The sequence below is a fragment of the Acinonyx jubatus genome, chromosome B3, assembly GCF_027475565.1.
Source record: "Acinonyx jubatus isolate Ajub_Pintada_27869175 chromosome B3, VMU_Ajub_asm_v1.0, whole genome shotgun sequence".
Taxonomy (NCBI): Eukaryota; Metazoa; Chordata; class Mammalia; order Carnivora; family Felidae; genus Acinonyx; species Acinonyx jubatus.
This window is the reverse complement of record NC_069386.1, coordinates 40,219,629-40,240,523: the sequence shown is the minus strand read 5'-3', so window position 1 is coordinate 40,240,523 and position 20,895 is coordinate 40,219,629. Positions and strand designations below refer to the sequence as shown.

Here is a 20,895-nt window from a genome sequence, read left to right as displayed (position 1 = left end):
AAATGTTTAAGGTATACGGACTCTGGATACACAGAAAGGTATAAATAAAACGTCAACCCAAAAACAACACAACACAAAATGTGCATACTGGCGATGAGGTAGAAAAGAGAGTGTATGCTGTAGATATAGGTATATCATGATTTCAGTGATCCCCACATAAGCACCTCCTTCCAGCTCTTACAGTTTTCATAACGCAAACTGAGCTCAATGAGACCTACCCCTCAGGGCGAGCGATTCACCCTGTGTGCCAGCTTCTGACGGAAGCGTGGGCAATGCAGCCACTTTGTTTGAGTGGCTTTGTGCTTTGTTTTCCTAACAATGAGTGATGAAAGCACCTCCCTCCTTCATCCGTGGCCTCTTGTCATCCAGGGCCCTCTGCGGTCACTCGTCCTCCTGGCAGCCCCATCCCTTCGACCCCCACTATGTGCTCTCTTGCCCAAGCCCAGGCCTGCTGCCCCTCAGTCTCTGGCAGAGCCCTTACCTTGGGGTGGTCATCTGCCATCTCCCGGATTAGACTGTGAGGAGCTGTCCTACCCCCAGGGTGATGGTTTCCTCCTCTGAACAACTGGCACATGTTTTAGGGGTCCCCCTATTAGCTCATGGACTGTTCTATCTCATTTCACTAGCTTTTGAGGAGAGTATCCTTGTGCCCCAGCTGAGCTTGAGTTCTTCTGGGGCAAGGCCTGAGCCCTAAATGGTGCCCATCACACAGTGGGTGCCTAGGAAGAGGCATCGGACTATGATAATGACCTAAAGTACAGATGTGTACGTATGCATCCACACACCCCACTCATCTTTCAGAAACCACTAGCTCGCCTAGGAGACAACTATGGCCCAAAAGGCTTCCCTGCCACTAACACCAAGCTGAGAGCTTCCTGGGCCTGAAGAAGATAAGCCTGGTGTTAGTGGCAGAGAAGGCTTTTGGCATGAGTGACAAAAAGAGTCCATGTAAAACTTCCCTGAGCCTCAGTTTCCTCATCTGGGGAGTGGGAATGTGACCCAGCTCATATTGTCCTAGAAGGATGGGAAGCACTCGGCACAGACACTGACGTGAGTGCAGAAGATTCTTAACATATGTCAGCCACTTTCACCTTCCCAGCAACAGGAAATATAAACACGTATGCTATCAGAGAGGCACAAAAATCCCAGCCCAGAGTAGGTGACAGGACTCTGCCCAGAAAAGTTTCTGGCTTTTATTTCTGACTTTCTCTAAGATTTGTTGTGTTGCACCGAGTGGAATTTCCCAGCTGGCTTCTCCTTGATGAGGTAGATCTGTATTTCCTGAGCCAGTTACCTAACATTTTGGAGACTGAGTTTCTTCATCTATAAAATAGGAGTAATAACTCTTCTCAGGACGTTATAAGGATTAAATATAATAACGTGTGTCCAGGAAATGGAAGTAATTTTTGCATTTTGTTTCCCACTTTGTGTTTGCAAAATTCTGAACGTTCATGGATGCCAAGGTCTATGGGTGCTGGGGACTTGGCTGAGGTTTTCTGCCTCAGATTTAACTCTGAGTAGGTTCCAGATAGCACTGCAGTCTCCTGATGGGTATCTGTGGGAGCCGAGCACTTATCAAGTGTAAAAGGCCTGCTCTGGACACTATAGAGGGGCGCCCCGCCTGGAGGAATCTTCAGTGGGAAGATGACCAGTGAACTCTTTCAGGTAACATGAGGTATGATGACCTGAGCACTTAACAGGGATGTGGGTCCAGAATAAGCAGTAATTACGTCTACAGAACAGGGTGGAGTAGGATGGGGTGAGTCAGGCTTTGCTAGGGAGAGAGCATTTGACCTAGACCTTGAAGGAAAAATTTAACTTATCCAAGAGCAAGGGAACAGCAAGAACAAGGAGAAGTCACCGAAGTTGTTGGGACCTTCGGCCTCTGTCTCAGTGCTATAGTGACACTCAAAGTAAGAACCTAGGGGACAGGGTGGGGCATGGGTGAACTAGATGACGGGGATTAAGGAGTGCACTTGTTGTGATGAGCAGCGGGTGTTGTATGGAAGTGTTGAATCACTATATTGTACACCTGAAACTAATATTACACTGTATGTTAACTAACTGGCATTAAAATAAACACTTAAACAAACAAACACAAACAAATAAACAAAATAAGAAAACCTACCTTCAAAAGAGCTGATGGCCCCAAACAAACAAATGTGAGATAGGCCTCATCTCATCCCTGGGCAATCCCGGGGCCATGAGCGCTGCCCTGCTCCCCCCCGGCCTCCCCACCCTGCCCCAGGAGCTCAGCACTTGGGAGAATGTTAACTCTGAGCTTATGTGCCTCAAGCAGACACAAAAGAGAAGGGGATGTGTGGGTGTGAGAAACAGCTCTGGAAAAATGAGAAGGTAGAAGTCAAATAAAAATAGTTGGCTGAGTTAAGGCTACTCATTTCTTATTGGCTTGTCTTCTCTAGTTTTTTATTTAAAAAAAAAAAAAACAACTTTCATCCAAAATAAGTCTCCAAGATCTCTATATACTGCTGTGAAAGATATTCAGGGGCACCTGGGTGTCTCAGTCAGTTAAGCCTCTGACTCTTGCTGTTGGCTTAGGTCATGATCCCAGAGTCGTGGGATCAAGCCCCCTGCATCGGGCTCTGCACTGAGCATGGTGCTTGCTTGGGATTCTCTCTCTCTCTCTCTCTCTCTCTCTCTCTCTCTCTCTCTCTCTCCCTTTGTCCCTTTCTTCCACTTGTGATCTCTCTCTCTCTCTCTCTCTCTCTCTCTCTCAAATTAAAAAATAAATTAAAAGATTTTTAGAGATAGTCAATGTATTTCATTAAGTGAATAAAGCAAGTTGTAGTTATGGTCATATGATCCCATCTGGGCCCCTGTACACACTTGCTTTGCTTAGAGAAGTTCTAAAAGGCAACAGAAGAAAATTATCATCAAAGTCTAGCTGTGGGCACGAGACAAGGAAGGAGGGTAGAGGGAGTTGACCTTTTACTTGAACTCTTCAGAACTTTATGACATTTGCCATGCATAACTTCTATAATAAAAAAAGAAGTTTGTAATTTAAAAAGAAATACCAAAATCCTCTTTGCTTCAAAGTTCACCTTGGAAACCCTTCCCCAAAGACTGAAACAGGTAAATCCAAACACTTATTATTGTTGTTTCCTATAGTGCTCTGTGGCTAGACTGGGCTATAGAACCCAGCCTGAGTAAATCTGAGCTCTACACATTCCTGTAGGTTTTGTTTCTCTCCCAAAAGAGGCTGCCCTGGCTAAGCTACATGTGTGATCTTAACCACTGAGAACCCCATCGGGTGACTCAGGTCTGGCAGGCAGCCCTGTCAATATGGATGTCGCAGCAAATTCCTCAGCTCTGTTTAGGAAGGGTGAGGTCCAGAACAGTGGCTCCTTCCCTGGCCCAAGGCTCCTGTCCCTACAAAAGGGGATTCTGCAGGTTACGTGCCTGGCAGGGTACCTTTCAGCCTTTCATACATGAACCTCCTGTAAGTAGGAGCAAGGCTTATGGCTGTTGTCTTCACCAGGGAAGAGGCGGGTGGGGTGAGGCATGTGTGGGGTAATGGTGAGGTAGGCTCCTTGACAGAGCTGGGGCTATGGATGAAAATTGAATGTATATATCGATAAACATTTGTTTGTTTATTTGTTTGGAGAGAGAGCACAAGCAGGGACAGAGAACGAGTGAGACAAAGAATTCAAAGCAGGCTCCAGGCTCCATGCTCTTAGTGCAGAGCCCGACATGGGGCTTGAGCTCACAAACTATGATATCATGACCTGAGCCAAAGTCGGACACTGAACCAACTGAGCCACCCAGGCACCCCTGTATGTTTGTTTAAATTAGCACAGTGCAGTTTAAAAGCTTCTGGGGTGCCTAGGTGGCTCAGTTGGTTAGGCATCCTACTCTTGATTTTGGCTAAGGTCATGATCTCATAGTGGTGAGATTAAGCCCCTCGACAGGGGCATGGAGGCTGCTTGAGATTCTCTCTCCCTTCGTCCCTCCTGCCTTGTGTTAAATACATAAATAAATAAATTTAAAATATTTTTTAAAATAAAATAATATAAAAGCTTCTTTAAGTTCCACCTTCCATATTGCTTACTCTAGGACCTTGGACAAATCAGCTCACCTCCTCGGTGAGTTCGGCCTCACTTTCCTTATCTATAAAATGGAGATTTGGACTAACTTCTTGTTGAAATCCAGTTCAGCATAACATTTTATGATTTTATGTCAATGTAATAATCTAAGTAAAGGAAAGTAATATAAGCACAAGAAAGAAGAAAGCACTGATCATTACATGCTGCTTTCACTAAAATACCTTGTACTCTTGGGCATACTCCCCAGGGGGAGGGAGTATCTATCAGTGCCCTCCCCCTGGGGAACATCACTCCTTCCCCATTGCTCAACCTCCTGACTCTGACACTGTTGCTCTACTCTCAAGGTCAAACAGAAAAGACCACCCTACTATATATTCTCCTCCACTCCCTGAGAAGCATTCAAATGAGAGCAAAAATGAGTTTGTACGTTGTGGGTCCTTACGGTGTGGTAGCCAGAGCCCCAGACTAAGGGTAGTCAGACCACCGGTCCCCATCCTGGTCTATGACTAGTTCCCCGAGTGACCTCGGACACGTCACTTCCCCTCTCTGGACCTAGCCTTGTCTAAAAAGGAGGAATTGGATGGGTTTTTTCTTTATAAGTCCTGCTCTAATATTCCCCTGCTCTACCCTACCCTGGCTACCAAGGCTGGGAGAAGCCAGAATCTGTAGGTTGCAGCATTTCTCCAGCAGACAACCTCCAGCATCCCCAGCAGGCTGGTACCAAAATGGCACAGCTAAGTATCTGCACTCGGCATGAAATCAGTTAAGAATCACATGGTCAAGCAGCTGAGGACCCTCCGGCCAGGGCACACTGTCCCAATCCAAAGGTGGATTTAGCAGCTCTACTCCCAGATGCTCTCTTACTTGTAGGATAAGGACATAAAGACATCCAAATGAATCAAAAACATGAGCTTTAGGGACCAGACTAGGCCAAGGAACAGAGTGAAAGATTCCTTGTTTGTTAATACACGGTTTTAGTTAAGATCTAACAGGCCTACAGAAAAAAAATGCACATAAAGAGGTATGGCTTTTCATAAAGGATGTATCTGTGAAGTAAGTGCCCAGATCAAGAAACAGAACAATACCCACCCCATGGGACCTCCCTCATGCCGCCTTCCAGTCACTAGTTCTTTCGGAATAACCACTATTCTGACTTCCAGCACCATTGATTTATTTTGCCCATTTTGAGCTTTACCCAAATGGAATTATACAGTACGGACTCATTTGCACCTGGCTTTCTTTACCCAACATTAGGTGTGTGAGCCTTATCTATCAGTACGGGTAAAAATGAAAAATGGTGTTGCTTGCTTTCATTTTTGCACAGGAAGGACTGAATGAGGAGCTAAATCAGTAAGACATCCTTGAGTTTAGCCTAGGGTGCTCACTGACAGCAGAGGAAGCAGGTTTACACGCACCTCTCCCCAAAATAAGCATGACCCAACAACTCTGTTCTTCCTGCAGAGTCCCACACCTCCCTCTTGGGGGCGCTCCAGAGGTGGGAGGCAGGGCCTTGGTGTCCCAAATATACTTCAAAGGCCAGAAGCTCTTGTTCATCGAGCACTTACTCTGTGCCTGGTTCCATGAGGGTACCATAGACTTGGCATTCCACTTGATTCCCACGAACATGGACTAGGTACTGTTATTATTTCTATCTTATGGGTAAGAAAACAGAGGCCCCAGAGGGGTTGAGTAAGCTGTCCTAAGGTTGCACAGCTAGGAAGGGGACCCAAATCTCAATATGTGCCAAACCTTTCCACCACTCTGTGTTGACACAAAGCTCACTGGCCACGTGTCTAACACCTATGTCTCTAACCTCATCTAGCACTGCTCACCTACAGCTCAAGTTTCAGCAGCTCTGGGCCTGTGTCCATGTTGTTGCCTTCGCCTGCACCTTTAGCCCTCAGTTCTCAAATGGATAGTCACTTCCTCAGAGCAGCATTCCCTGACCACTTGGTCTCAACTGTGTCCCCTATTCTGTCTCAGTGCATCCTGTTCTCTCCTTGCACAGCCCTTAACACATGCCATAATGAATTATGCTCTTGGTTCCCCTGTTCACTGGTTTAGAGCCTTTGTCCACCAGTGGATCATAAGCTGCAAAAGGACAGGAATGCATCTGCTGGTTTGCCACTACCTTGGACAGTGCCTGGCACAAGGAACCTCCTCAGAAGCATGGTAAGTGAAGAAAAGGAGGGGAGGAGAGAAAAAGAGGACTGCCCCTTCTGAATCTCAGCACTCATCTGCTGGCAGGTCTAGTTCCAGCCTGTTTATGGCCCCTGGCAAGATCTTCCCCTCTCTGAGTCTCAGTTTCCTCAGTTTTCAGATGAAGAGCCTGGAAGAAAGGATCTCTATAAGCCTTCTAGCTCATCTGGCCTCTAGACCACAAATCCTAGGATTTCAAGCCATTCCAAAGGCCTCAGGCCTCTTCAGCCTCTTACCTACCCTGTGTCCAGTCAACCCTTTTGAAATGAGGGGGAGTCATCCAAGGTTCCCAGGCTGTGAGGTACAGGCCCTCCACCCTGCTATACGTGAAGGACCAGAGAAGAGGCCTCTTCCAGTTCTTAATAAAAAATTTTTTAGTGTTTATTTATTTTTGAGAGAGAGAGACAGAGCGTGAGTAGGGGAGGGGCAGAGAGAGAGGGAGACACAGAATCTGAAGCAGACTCCAGGCTCCAAGCTGTCAGCACAGAGCCCAATGCGGGGCTCGAACCCATGAACTGTGAGATCATGACCTGAGCCAAAGTCGGACGCCTAACCGACTGAGCCACCCAGGTGCCCCAGGCCTCCTCCAGTTCTAATAGCCCTGATGTACAAATTGGGGAGAGACGGGACTAAGAAGGAAGAATAGATGAATTCCCCCAGGAAACTGCTTCTACTTTCTTCCTCAGAGCCCCCGCCCCAACAAGGTCCCATCCAACTCTGGCCTTGGCATGTGCACGGTTGCCCCTATGGCCAGGCTGAACGTCCAGGACTGAAACTATCCATGTCTTGCTCATATCTGTACCCAGAGCACTTGGCACAGACCCCCATAGGATGTGGCCAAGGTGAGGCTACCAAATCAAATGCCACGGGCAAGGCCTGCCAGAGTCTGCTGCTGAGCTTGCCACTTTCTCCCTTGTATCACCAAGGGCAGGAGAAGCACCTGGCTTCCCACTCAGAGGCAGACTCCAACTGACCACCCTCCAGCCTCCGGCCCTCTGTCTTCTTCCCACCCCTTCACCCCTGGATTGCCAGTGGCAGCCGGCTCAGGCAGAAGGCTGAGGACCCATTCCCCTCCAGGGTCTCTGCAGTCTTTGCTCCCCCACCCAGCCAGCTAGTCAGTCAGGACAAGCACTCCCTGGACTTGAAGTAACTGCACCTTCCTCTTGGAGTAAGGCTCCTCTGGCTTTGAAACTCTTTCAATTTTGTCTTTAAACATAAAAGAAAGTAAGAGAATTAGGCCTGACCCAAGAGCTCTATAAAGGGGAAAGGCCTCCTGTGTTGCATCGTGGATACAGCAAAGGCCCTAAGCCCCCAAGTTTTTACTCTGCTGGGTGTGTGAAGGGGTGAGGCTTGGTGTACCGGTAAGCATATGTGAGTGTGTAAGTGCCATGCTCATTGGAAAGGGCATGACAGGTGTGCGGGTGCAAACTGGACTGGCCAGACGTTGGCCACATCACTCGCTGGCTGACCAATTTCAGGCAACTTGCTTAAACTCTTTGGGCCAGTTTCCTCACTTGCAAAATGAGAATGAAATGAATTCCTATCTCTTGCATTGCAGTGAGAATCCAACCCTAGGGCTGGTGATCTGTAATCACTAAAAAACTGTTTAAATATTAGCAGATTCTGGAAATGGAAGGCAAGAAGAGAGCTTGGGAAATCTTCATTCCTTTCTGAAGAGTAACTACTTTCAGATATCAGGACTTATCCCTGGCTGCATTCTAGATTTAGCAAACCCAAAAATGCACCCAATAACTCAGATCCTAGGAACCTTCGTGATGAGGCTCGCGTACCCTGTTACTCAACATGAATCCATTTTCAGGAGGATTACTTCACCTCCCATTCAGGCACTGAGCTTATGAAACAAAATCCTGAGAGCCATGGAGAATCCTAAGTGGGACTCAGAGAAGAAAACCAACAGACCAGATCTCAGTCCAGAACCTGGGAGTGGCTTTGTGAGAAAAGTAACAGATGAAACGAGAAGCATTTAGACTCACCATAACTGTCAGCCAGGCTATACTGAAAACCTAGAGCTCAAGAATTCTAGTCCCTTATGCCAGCAAGTCTTTATTTCCAGAGAGATGACTGTTTGCAGAGCTGCACACGAAGGTGAATGCCTCAGGATTGTTTTTAAAGTTTCCCACGAGTCCTGTGACAAGCCTGTGCCTACAAGATCAAGTGACAAGTGTACCAGGAGAGGCACCCCCTCCATCTCTCCCAGCCTCTTACCTCCCCAGCTCCTCTCCGATGTCATAAAAGTCCTCCACCTTCTGCTGCTTGAACGTCTCCATGTTTGGGCTCTTCATTGAGGCCTGGAGCATACAGCCCTGAAACGGGAGGAAACGGGAGGTCAGGACAGCCATGAACACTGGTGGAAGCCTCAGAGTCTGGGCCTAAAAGTAATCAGCTTGCAAGGAGCTAATAATTTAACAATAATCCACAGCACTGGTTCCTTAAGAATTGCCCTGCTCAAGCAAGTCTTTTCTCACCAATGACTGACAATATACGGTTCTTTTTTTTTTTAATATTTATTTATTTTTGAGAGAGAGATAGAGCACAAGTGAGGGAGGGGCAAGAGGGAGAAGCAGGCTCCAGGCTCTGAGCTGTTGGCACAGAGTCTGACGCAGGGCTCCAGCTCATGAACCATGAGATCATGACCTGAGCTGAAGTCAGACGCTTAATGGACTGAGCCACCCAGGTGCCCCTATACGGTTCTTATTTGATGTATACCAATTCAAATTTGTTAAGGAGATAGAAAAAGAGCCCTCCTCACTTCTTCAGATCTGCTCTGAACAAATTCAGAGAAACAACACCATGGCCAGCTTCAGCAATTTGTACTCATGAAATCCAGGTCTACTGAGAAAAGAAGCAACCATAAGACAGGAGAGAAAGCCCTCATCTTTGAGTCAGAAGTTCTGGATTCAAGTCCCAATTGCCTGGGTAAGTCATGTAAACTGCCAGAGACTCAGTTTCCTCATCTGTGAGATGGGTTAATACTATTTAATGCAAATCATGAAATTATTTTGTAAACTATAAAATGCTGTAAAAAGGTAAGGGATTATCATCACCTCAGTTCCCTCAGGGGCTGTGCCACCCAACTGCGAGTCTGAACTGATTTATAAACTCTCTCACTCATCACCCCCAAGGGAAAGATGGACGGGAGTGGTGTGACAAATCACAATAAGCACCAGGAGTCAGGAGCTACAGGTTCTAGTTCCAATTCTGCCCACAACTAGCTCTGTGACCTCATCTCTTGTCAGAGGAGCCTCAGATTCCTCATCTATAAAATGGAGCCACCTGCCCACCCAGATCACCTCAGTAAGAGCCAGAAGACAACTCTGAGCCATGGGGAGTGTTCACCACTACACCAGAAGAGACTGTATGCATCCTACCCTGGGATCCCCCTGCCCCAAGAAGCCCCACCCATTCTTGGAGTTCCATATGCCATCCTGGACAGCACCCCAAGGGCAGGGCCCAGGACACAGCCTGCAAATGACAAAGATAAAACCAGCTGCCTGTGGATGTGTCTTTCGAGAGTCATTAGCAAAGGCCTCTCAGAGCTCATTTTGGCTAGAGTTGGCAGCTTTTCTTCTGCCTGCCAATCAGATACCAACCACGCCCAGGGCCCCATGAGCCCCAAAAGACTGTTTTCACCAAGCTGGGTGGAGGCACCATTACATAAGGGTGAGTCTCATCAGTGCCAAGTGGCTGGAGCTGTTCCAACTCTCAGAAAATGTATACATTTCACCCTCTTTCCTCCAGTGCTGCCCCCTGCAAACCACAGCTCTATTACTGAGATGCAGCCTGCCTCCCTCCCTTCCATGGAGCACACATCCCTGAAGACCCCCAGGCAGAGCTGGCCTGGCTCCCCAGCCTGACTCTCCTGGTCACCTGCCGACCTCCTGCCCTGTCAGTGCACGTGGTCCATCGGGCATCCTCCTCCCTCTTTGGTCTTCACCTTGTGCTTGGCCTGAGCCCAGCAAGCATGGAATACAAAAAAGGGCAGGCTCCCAGGAGCCCCAGTTGTAGACTAGCCTGGGTGTGTATTAGCTGTGTAACCCACACAGGCTGGCACCATCTTTGGGCCTCAGTCCCCTCATCTGTAAAAGGGGCTGATAACATCCATATCACCTACTTCACACAGTCCTGAGGGGTGGGGTTACTGAGTTCACACAACTAAAGAAAAGCAGAAAACTCCAAGAAGTTCTGTTGATAGATACACTGAGAGCAGCCCCTGGAACAGCTAAGATCCTCCATTTGGCAATAGGCCAGCTCCATTTGCTATCAGGAGCTGAGAGGGGTTCGAAGCAACCCCAGCTCCCCAACAAAATCATGAGCCCCTGCCTTGGGCTCCAGGGGTAGCCAGGGGCTCGGGGGCAAGGGAGCCCCCTAAGGACAAACTAGGACCACCAGTTTGGCTCCAACTAACGTTTTGGCCTTATCTCCCTCCCCCCACATACCTATAGTATAGCTAAAGTAGACCTTTCCCTTTCCCCCAAAACTTCCACCCTTGCCATGCCTCAGCTCAACCTGGCCCCTTTCCATGGAAGGCCCACCTGGAGAGCCTCCCTAGGAAAACAGCTCTCTTTCCACAAGACCTAGCTCAAATGCTACCAACTCTGAGGCTCCATGACCCTTTTACTCATCAAAACAAATTAAAACCCCCTTCTCCCTTTCAGTTCCCAGAGACGTCTCATCATACATTTTTAGGGTTAGAGCTTTCGTATTTTGGCTCATAACTGTCTATGTCTAACCCAGAAGGAGAATTCACAGATTCCATAGTCACACCTGGGTTTAAACCCCAGCTCTACAACCTCTGCACACATTGAGCACAGGACAACTTTTCTAAGCTTCAAATTACTTACATGGAAAATGAATCTGGACAATGCCTACTGTTGGTGACTATGTGGAGAAATCAGAACTCTCAAACACTGCCAGGAGAAGCACACTCTGGGACAACCACTTTGGAAATCTGTTGGGCAGTTTCTATGGACATCCGTAAGGGAAATGCATGTAGATGCCTTCCAAAATGGCCCATGTCAGAATGTTCACGGCAGCATTATTAGTAATAACTAAAAATTGGAAACAACCAAATGGCCATCAATAGAAGAATAGATACGTAAATAGAGTTATACCCATGCAATAGAATTATTACACAACAATGAGAATAAATAAACTACGGCTACCTGCAACAACATAGATGAAACTCACAAGCCTAATAATGTTGAATGAAAGAAGCCAGACAGAAAAGATTACATACTGTGTGATTCCACTTAGGCAAAACTCACCTGTGGTGCTAAAAGTCAGAATAGTGGTTACCCCTGGGTGGGAGGTGATGTCTAGGACTCAAGGGGGGTTTCAGGGTACAGGCAATGCTGTTTCTTGATCTGGGCAGTGGTTACATGGCTATGTGGTATGTACACTTACTTTGCATACAATCAAAATTTTACATAATAAAATATGAGACTAATATCTACTTTCGGACAAAATGAGATATCATACGTAAAATGTTTTAAGTAGTGTCTAGATGGTTCCAACAAATATGAATTCCTTCCCTCCTGCCTACTGTCTTGGAGCCCCATGAGGGCAGTGGTGGTGACATTCTCACCTCTGTCCCCTTGTAGCAGCTGGTAGACAGCAGGTGCTCCATAAATGTTGGTTGATTTAAAGGTAGTGGCCCAGTCTCCATTCTCAAAGCCACTGCTCAGATGCTTCAAGTTAAAATAACCAATAACAACTTAAAGCCTCTTCCTGATATCTCTCCCCAAGATGAATTTGTGTTTTATCAATTTTCTCAATGTAGGAACATGAACTAAAGGGGAGAAACTCTGAGGTGGAATTATAATCACCAGTTAGGACCCAGAAAAGGCCCCAGGGCACAGGAACCTTTCGGGCCCTGAAAAGATGAAAGCACACGTCAGAGGGGAGGGACACAGCTACAGCTTTTGGTCAGAGGCACAGGCCATCAGCTCTAGACATTCCAAGGATGAAGCCCATCTTAATGCCCACATTTCTCTTAATGGAATCGCTAGAAATCATACTCCTGCCCCCAACCCTAATAATAAGCAACACTTCTGAGGGTTAACACAGATTTCCTAGAACCTCACAAAAAGGGACCTCAAAGATCATTTAGGGGATTTTTAAACTCTGCTTCAGGAGCCACCGGCATGAGGAAGGGGAGGCACAGCAGTTCTACTTTATATTTTAAGTTAGGGCTCTGTGTAAGAATTCATGGCGGTCGGGGGGGGGGGGCGGGGTGGTTGAAAACCACTGGTGTCTGGCCTAACCCACTTGTTTTACAAAAGAAGGAAACTAAGGACCAGACAGGGGAAGGGACGTATTGAGTCACACAGCTAGTCCGCTCCAGCTGTTCTGCCCTGGGCGTCGATGACAGCACCCTCAACCCTGCTCATACTGCTGAACATTCAGAGACCATCACACCACCTCACCCAATATAAGTCAGTGACATGGGACCACTGCAAGGGAGCAGGCATGATGGTCCTCTTATACCCCTCCCCACACTAGGAATCATCACCCAGGCTCTGAGGAGGCCATCCACAGAAGGAAAGGGACCCTAGGGGCGCCTGGGTGGCTCAGTCGGTTGAGGTCTCGGCTCAGGTCATGATCTCACAGTTTGTGAGTTCGAGCCCTGCATCGGGCTCTGTGCTGACGGCTCAGAGCCTGGAGCCTGCTTCCTATTCTGTGTCTCATTCTCTCTCTGCCCCTCCCCTGCTCATGCTCTGTCTCGCTCTGTCTCAAAAATAAATAAAACATTAAAAAAAAAAATCTGAAAAAAAAAAAAAAAAAAAAAAAAAAAAAAAGCAAAGGGACTCCAGCATCACAGACCCCCTCCAGGCATTCAAGGCTTTGATGAACTCCAACCCCTGATAAAGAAACTTGGGCTCAGACATCAGCCATTTGCCTAAATTGACAAGAGAAAACCTCATTTTTCTAGTGAAGGTCCAGTCCATGTGCAGCCTGCTTGTTCACTCTCATGTCTAATAAGGAGGCAAATCTGAGGGAGGTGGTCAGGACAGTTCAGGTCTCATTCCTGCCAGCTGGAAACTTGCTCCAGACCAGCACCCACCCACCCTCATCCACACCCCTGCACCCTCTGCCCAAGCCTCTCCCAAAGCAGCTGAATTATCAGTGGGGCCACTTTAGGTGTTAAAAACACATCTTAGGAGATGGGCAGTTTGGGGAAGAACAGGGCTCTGAAAGTATTTGTGAAGAGGCCAAGGCACCAGCTCCCCTTAATCACCAGGACTCTCCCAGAAATACCTTACATGGACGCAGCTGGGAATCAGAGTCAGAAACCATAGCAGCAGCCCCCAGCTGCCCTCGGCTGGATTCTAGAGAACAAGGTGTCAGGGGCTGTGTTCTCTCCACATGCCCCCAGGGACCTTCTTCCCACCTGCTTCTGAGGCAACCAGCTATGACTTCCTCTCTTCCAGGGTGTACCCCTAACGTACCACTACCTTCATGTCCTCAGTGTTCACCTCTTTCCTCCTTCCCAAAGTGAGAATACTTATTTCCACATGGCAAAGTCACAGTGAGGGCTAGCCAGACCCACACATGCCATGAGGCATCCACATTGCCTGGTCCAGAATCAGGGTCAACAACTGACAATGCCTTCCTTCCTTTGCCCTTCCACCCCAGACCCACTGACTACCCCCATGCCCACCGTAGCTCTGGCCTCAGTCTGGGCCCCTGACGATGGGGACCACAGCTTCATTCTGCCACAAGCAAGCTGACTATGTACAGAGCAGCCTTCTTGAAACGAGTCCTTGTGCAAATGGGGAGAGGAGGTGTGCGAGGTGGCCGTTGCTGAGAAGACTGGCCCCTCTCCTCCCGGGAATCTGTAGTGCTCTCTCCATTAAGGCGCCCTACGTTGATGAAAGTCTGTCTCTATCTCTCGCCTGGGTGCCAGGCCTCGGCCCGCTGCCCCCACCCGGTCCCTCGGGTCAAAGTGCCAGGCTTCGGAGCGCGGCCCTCTGGGGCGCAGCGGGCAGGTCCAGGGCCGGCCACAGCGCCAAGGGCAAGGCCGGCCATACCCGGGGGGGTGGCGTCAGGGACCGGGGCGGCGGGCTTGGGGAACCCGAGACAGATCCCGGGACCAATCTGTCCCCGCCAGCCTCAGCCCCGCGCGCCCCGTCCCGCCCGTCGAGCCCGCACACGGGCGCTACTCACGGCGGGAGGCTGCGCTGGGCGGGCACGGCGAGCACGGCAGGCGCGACCGGGTGCGCGGCGCTCGTCTCTGCTCTCCGGCCGCCCGCCCGCGGAGCCGCTGAGGAGCCGAGGGGGCGGAGCGGCCTGCCCGGTCCCAGGCGCCGGCTGGAGGCGCTCCCGGCCTCCCCGGGACGGGGCTCGGGGCGCCCCCTGCTGGGAGCCCCCTCCGGACAGCCCCGAGGTGAGGGCCGACAGCCTTCCACCAGGTCCGGCGACGCTTCCAGGAGTCAAGGGAGAGAGCCAGGGGCAAGACCGTCCAGGCGTCCTTACTGGCTCTGAGGTTCACAAGCTGTGTGGCCTTGGGCAAGTCAACGAACCTCTCCAAGCTTTATCTGGAAAATGATTTAAATGAGCTGCTGATAATGTGACGTAGCCTGGCACAATCGCTCAGACAATGTTATTTCCTTGTCCCTCCACCCCTAACCTCCACACCGCCCGCCCCCAACACGCACACTGTGAGAGAGGAAGTCCCACTAGGGAATAGGCCGTTTCCTCCCTCCCAGCCAGAAGGCTCCCTGACATATTCTTCTGGGAACCTCACCACCCACGTTTCATAGCTGGGTGGGGGCTGAGATGGTGAGGGACACTCCCCTCCTCACCACCAAGCCCCAGCTTGGAAGCAGCCTAACCTCCTTCGCCCTCCGTACCCCCAGCCTCTGCAAGGTTGGTAAGTGAAGCCCCGCATCACCATCAAGCCTTCCTTAATAAAGGACTTGGCAGTGGATTCCTCCTCTCGTCCTTCTGCCAAGAATCCCAGGAGGGGAAAAGAAGAGTGAGAGTGGAGAGGGTGATGGGAAGAAGGAAGCGGAAACAGAATCACAGCCAAGACAGAACTTACTTCAAGACAAGAGACCGTTTAGCAAAAGGAAATGGAGGCCCCTTCCCAGAGTTTCCATCCCTAAGTCACCCACAGGGCTCCTCAAGACAGTCCTAGAGGAGAAGGTGTTAGATTCAGAGCTCTGCCCTTTGGTTCAAAGCCCCGCTCTGTCTTTCCCCATGTATTGTCTTAGGCATGGCACCCGAGCTTTTCCTTCATCAGTTAAGTGGGGCAAACAACCCTTCTTAGAGTGTCTAATGGAGCTTACATGGGGCTGAAACGAAAGCATGTGCAAGTTGCATCTACAGGACCTCCACCAGTGTGGGCAACCTCTCCCCCACATACTGGGGGTACTGACAAGTACAGATGAGCCCCGCCCCCCAGCTGACCAGTGCCTGAGACAGCCCAGAAAAAGACCGCAGAACTTCCTTGTTTATAAACTTTCACATCCCAGGACAGTGCAGGCCCTGAGTCTCCTGTCCCAAGAACACCATGCTGCCTGGAGTAATACCCAAGACCAGAGGTGGCTTCCAATGTCAGTGACAGAGAAGGATACCCACTGAGCTTTCATCAGCGTAGGGCGACCCTTCATCCTCACAGTACCCTCAAAACACACACACACACACACACACACCCCACCCATTTCCAGTTATCTACTGCTATGTAACAAACCACCTCAGCCTTGGTGGCTTGAAACAGCAATCTTGTCAGGCTCACAAATTCTGAGGGTCAGGAATTCAGACATTGCACAATTTGGCTTATCTCTGCTCCACAGTGTCTGGGGCTTCAACTGGGAAGACTTGAGTAGTTGGGAATGACTTGAATGGCTGGGAGATGGAATATTCTGGAGGCTTCTTCATTCACATCATAGCCTGGGCTATGATGCATCCAAGCTGGACTCGGCCAACACTGCCAGAACACCTACATGTAGCCTCTCCATCACTTCCCCTCTGAGCCTCATGCTTAACACCTAATGTGCAACAACAGCATTCCCCTTGCATGAAGTAATTCTTAGATTTGATACTTGGCAAATTAGTCAAAGAACATTGCAGCTGGAAGAGTCATTATCAATCACCCCAACCAGCCTGTCATTTTTCAGCTGAGGAAACTGAGGCTCAGAAAAGAAAAAGTGACTTGCCCAAGGTCACACAGCTGGTAAGAGGCAGAGCCAGGATTAGAACCAGGCCTCTGCCAGATTCTGTTTGGTGTGCTTTCCACTGTACTTGTCAAATGCAAGTGCCTAAGGAGATACCATCTGGAAATGCATTTTTTGCTTAAGATTGAGTGAGCTTATCAGACCTTCGTCTGACAGCAGCGACAGGACATTGAGCACTGAACATAGGACCAGAGTGGCAGTGGGTAGAGAAGGAAAGGTCCCAAGTGTGGGAGCGACAGTGCACGTATTCCATAATGAAACCAGAGGAAGGGCCAGGTAAGAATCAAGCAATTCCACTCCAGCTCCTGCATGGTTCCAACAGCTGAGAAAATAGTACAAATGCCTCACTTTGGCAGTTAAAGCTCCAGCCTACATTTTCCAGGCCTACACATACATCCTCTTCCGTCCTGTGGATGCACATCCAGCTCTTTGCCAGGTTGGATTATTGGCTGTTCCTACATCCATGTTTTTGTTTAAGCCACTCCACTCACCCACCCCCATCCCATCCTACAAAATCATACCCCTCCTTCAAGGGCCCTCTCAGGTATCATATCTTCCATGGAAACCTTCCTGATCTACCTCCAGCTGGTTTTCTCCCCTGAACCCCACCGCTCTTGGTTTGCACCTAATTGGCATTCCCCTTCCCCTGTTTTAGTTATCATTAGTGCCCACTTCTCTTTGCCTTTAGGGCAAGGACAATGGCTTGCTCATCTCTGTACCGAGGCAATGTCTGATATCTCCAACCCAATAAAGTTTGTTAAATTGGATTGCTAGAATGTGAATGTCGCAAGACCACAACTGTCTTGTTTCTGTTGTCCCCCAAGGATACCGAAGTACCTGGCACTTAGTGATCATATGTTGGATGGAGAGATGTACGGTTCATTTCTTCCAACATGTGCCATCTCAGTGCCAAGAACTTTACTTCAAGGTAGATGCAATTATCCCTTTTTACAGATGTAGTAACTGAGGTTTGGGGAAGTTGACTTGCCCACCAAGCTCACCCAACTTGTAAGAGGCTGAGTGTGCGGTGAATCTGGCCTGTCCATCTCCAAAATCCAGGATCTTTCTGCTCCTCTGCCCCTTCCACACACTGCTCTCCACGGAAACTTGAAAGTATTCTAAAACCGTGTCAATACAGGGGTTCTCATCCATGGCTGCCCACCAGAATTGCCTGAGAGTATTTAATAATCCTCATGCTCAGACTATACCCCTCACCAATTACATTGGAACCTCTAGAAGTAGAATCTGGGCATCAGTAGTGGTTAAAAGTCCCCAAGTGATTCCAGTGTACAGGTTGAGAACCACTTTGTTCATGTCACAGAGATCTGGGGAAATGAAAGCATCCTCCATCAGCCCACCAAACTGCAAACACATCTGAGCACCTGCTTTGTGCAAGATTCTCCAAGGGACTGTGAGATGGGTGAGTCACAGGAGCTTGAAGCTTCCACAGGGAATAAGCCCACAGGGAAAGAGGTAACCGTAGCAAGCAGCAGAGGGCAATGAACATGGCGATATCCTAAAGCACACTTTGGTGCCTGGCAAGTTTACAGAGCCTAACAACCTGCTGGCAAGGAGACAGGGCAGGGATTAAGCTGCTGCACAAGTCGGCTGGGGCAGCTGGCGCTGGAATCTATACAGAGAGTGCAGAGTTTGAGGATTAAATGATGCCACAAGCCTGAGTGCGGATCCCAGCATGTAATTCACTTACTGTGTGATCTAGGGCAAGCTTCTTGATCCCTCTGTGTCTCATTATCCCCAACGGCCAAGTGGAGCTAAGAATAGCGTTGTGGATGTTCAACAACATATATTCATTAGAGATATATGTGAAGGACTTAGATCAGGGTCTAGCATGTGGCAGAGTGCTCAATGAGTATTAGCTGTTTTAATTTTTCCTTTAATGTCTGGTGTGAGCTTCCCTAGAGGAGGAAATGGATCTTAGCCATCTTTGCACCCGACCCAGCACCAGCCTGGCCCAGAGGAGGTTCTTAGCAAGGGTCACATGAAGTCTGGAATGCAGGCTTCTTGACAATGGGCCCAGCACTGACTCCTTTCTTAGGCTATTGGAGCAGGCCAGGGGAGGGCACAGGTGGTTCCTCCCTGGCTGGCTGGCTTGCCTCTTGGGTAGGAGGCAGGCAGGAAGCCTCCTCCTCCCAAAGGTGGCCTGGTAGCCTGGCTTCTCAGCCCTTCCCAGCCCTGCCCACCCTGCCCTGTGCCCTCTGCTCTCCCACACCCAGCCAGGCAATGTCGAGGGTGTGGAGCAGGCCTGGAAGCCATTCCTGTTTCCTCCCTCAGGAGGCCCACGGGATCCTGAAGCCAAAGGTGGCTGCTTCAACATCTAGCCTTACTGGACTCAGCGAGGCCTTGACCCCACCAATGAAGGGGCTGGGGTGTGGGAAGCCTTGTCTTTTCCTGGAAACCCAGAGGATGGGGATTTCCTGGGCACGTGTACATGCTCATTCACTCTGCAAACATTCAAGGGCGCCTCCTGGGGCTGGATGCTGTTAGGGGCAAGTATAGACTCAGTGCTCAGAAGTGTCAGGAGGCTAGAGTAGTCTAGCAGGCATCATGAGGGGCTTGAGGGGAAGGAGAGGCTTGATTCAAACTTGAAAGAAGAGGACCAAGTGAGTAGGAGGTAGAGGGAAAGGGAGCACATTAGGTGGGAGTAGTTGTGTGGACAAAGGGCTGGGTGTATGGAACCACCTGCCATTTACTGCCCCAACCCCCACCTGAGCCAGCATAGGGGTCACACTGTAGGATCATGACCCAGGCATTTGCCACCACCTTCAGTCTGGGGCAGAGGTTGCTGGCATGCACACTGAGTTCTTGGAGAAGGCCCCCAAATTATGCCTACCTTTAGGGCTACAAATTTCACCTACTTACTACTCTAGGCTCGGGGATCAAGTAGCCCTATTTATATTCCTGTCCAGCCACTTTCTAGGGAAATCACTTTCCCTCTCTGAGCTTCAGTTGCCTCATCTATAAAATAGGAATAATTACACCTTTTCCCTCAGGGTTGATGTGAGGACCAGACAAAATATTTGAGAAAGCACTGGTACAAATGTCACCTTCCCTCCCCAAACGGGTGCGTCCCTCTCTCAAAACAGTCTGTCACTTGTGCCATATCTCTCAGGCCATGTTGTTCCTGCAACTCTATGAAATACTTTCTTCGTTTGACCTTCCTTTATCTAAGACTCAGCCCAATTCCAGCCTCATTCATTTTTCAAAATTTGCTGGTGCCCATCATGGGCCAGGCCCTGGGTTGGACCCTGAGAGAAGTGAGACACAGGCCCTGCTCTTCAGGAGCTCAAAGCCAAGAAGAGAAGCTGTCCTGGAAACAAAGTTCCAGAACCCCCTATGCTCTGGGGCCAGGCCAGAGCCCAGGCAGGGACCCAGAGGAGCCCAGGGGTGGGAGGGAGGGTCCCTGAGTGCTGGGGGCTGGGGCAGGAAGGTTCCTCTTAAGAGAGAGCTCTTCCTCAATGTCACAATTATATCTGCTGAGCTGAAGATAAGATTTCACCTTCCCATGTTTGTTAATGGGTCCTTTGAGTCTCTCCCGCCATCCTTCCCACACTTTGCTGGTGATGTGCTTAGACCCATCAGAGGCCTTTCATGGATCCATGAGGGAAGGATGAGGAAGACAACATTTCCTCCCCCAACCCCCTCTGAAAAGAAACTCCAGGGCCAGACCTGGTCATTCTGCAGTGGCTCCTGCCACACCCATGGCTGATCCCTGACCTCCATATGGGCTGACCCTCCAACTCAAAGCTCCTGACCTGCCCTCCCTGGTCTGTATGCTGACTCCATCCCAGCTGAGCCCAGGTCCTGACCCAGTTATAAGCAGCTGCATCCGGGAAAACAAAGGCAAAAAGGCCAAAACCAGCTGTCCACAGTGGCCTCTGTCCCAAACAGAACTGGGCCTCCTTCCTCACCAGAACTGTTCTCCAGTGTAAGGGACCCCAGACCTCCTCAGCTCTTTCCTCTGAGGTTTTCTAGCCTCTCAGCCTTGGTTTCTGTTACTCCATCCACATAGAATATGTTCATCTTTCTACTCAAATCAAACCAACATTTACAGAGAATCTGCCCTGAGTCAGGCACTGTACTGAGTTTTCCTGTTATTTCATTTAATCCCCAAGTTGAATATTTGTATAGACTGATAGTATTTTTATTATATATATTTATTATATTTTATTATATTATATAAACTGAAACTCAAAGAATGTAGTAGGCATTTGATTTGTTTTGACTGTCCAATGTCCAATGCCTTCCTCCCATTTGGGAGGGAACAACTATGGTGGCAGTACTAGGGTATACGCAGAGATGATGAACCATCTCCCACCAAAACTGTAGGGAGAAAATCCTCCTTCTTCCAACCCAGTCTTCATGAGACTAGGCTTGGCCAATCACATACTTCTGCCCAGCACTTTGGATCTCAG

General features: G+C 49.2%; 1 protein-coding gene across 7 annotated transcripts in view; it reads right to left on the bottom strand.

Moving 5' to 3' along the window:
* Positions 1-14,903, bottom strand: part of DAPK2 (death associated protein kinase 2) — a 118,956-nt gene extending 104,053 nt beyond the window's left edge. Inside the window, exons 1-2 of one of the 7 annotated variants that reach the window (XM_027067479.2) lie at positions 14,760-14,903; positions 8,490-8,587 (exon numbers count right to left, since the gene is read on the bottom strand). In XM_027067479.2, the coding sequence (XP_026923280.1) occupies positions 8,490-8,581 (92 nt within the window). In that variant the 5' untranslated portion in view covers positions 8,582-8,587; positions 14,760-14,903. The other 6 variants (XM_027067478.2, XM_053223900.1, XM_015085549.3 and 3 more) reach the window with 6 other exon arrangements.
* Between the last annotated feature and the right edge of the window lie 5,992 nt (positions 14,904-20,895).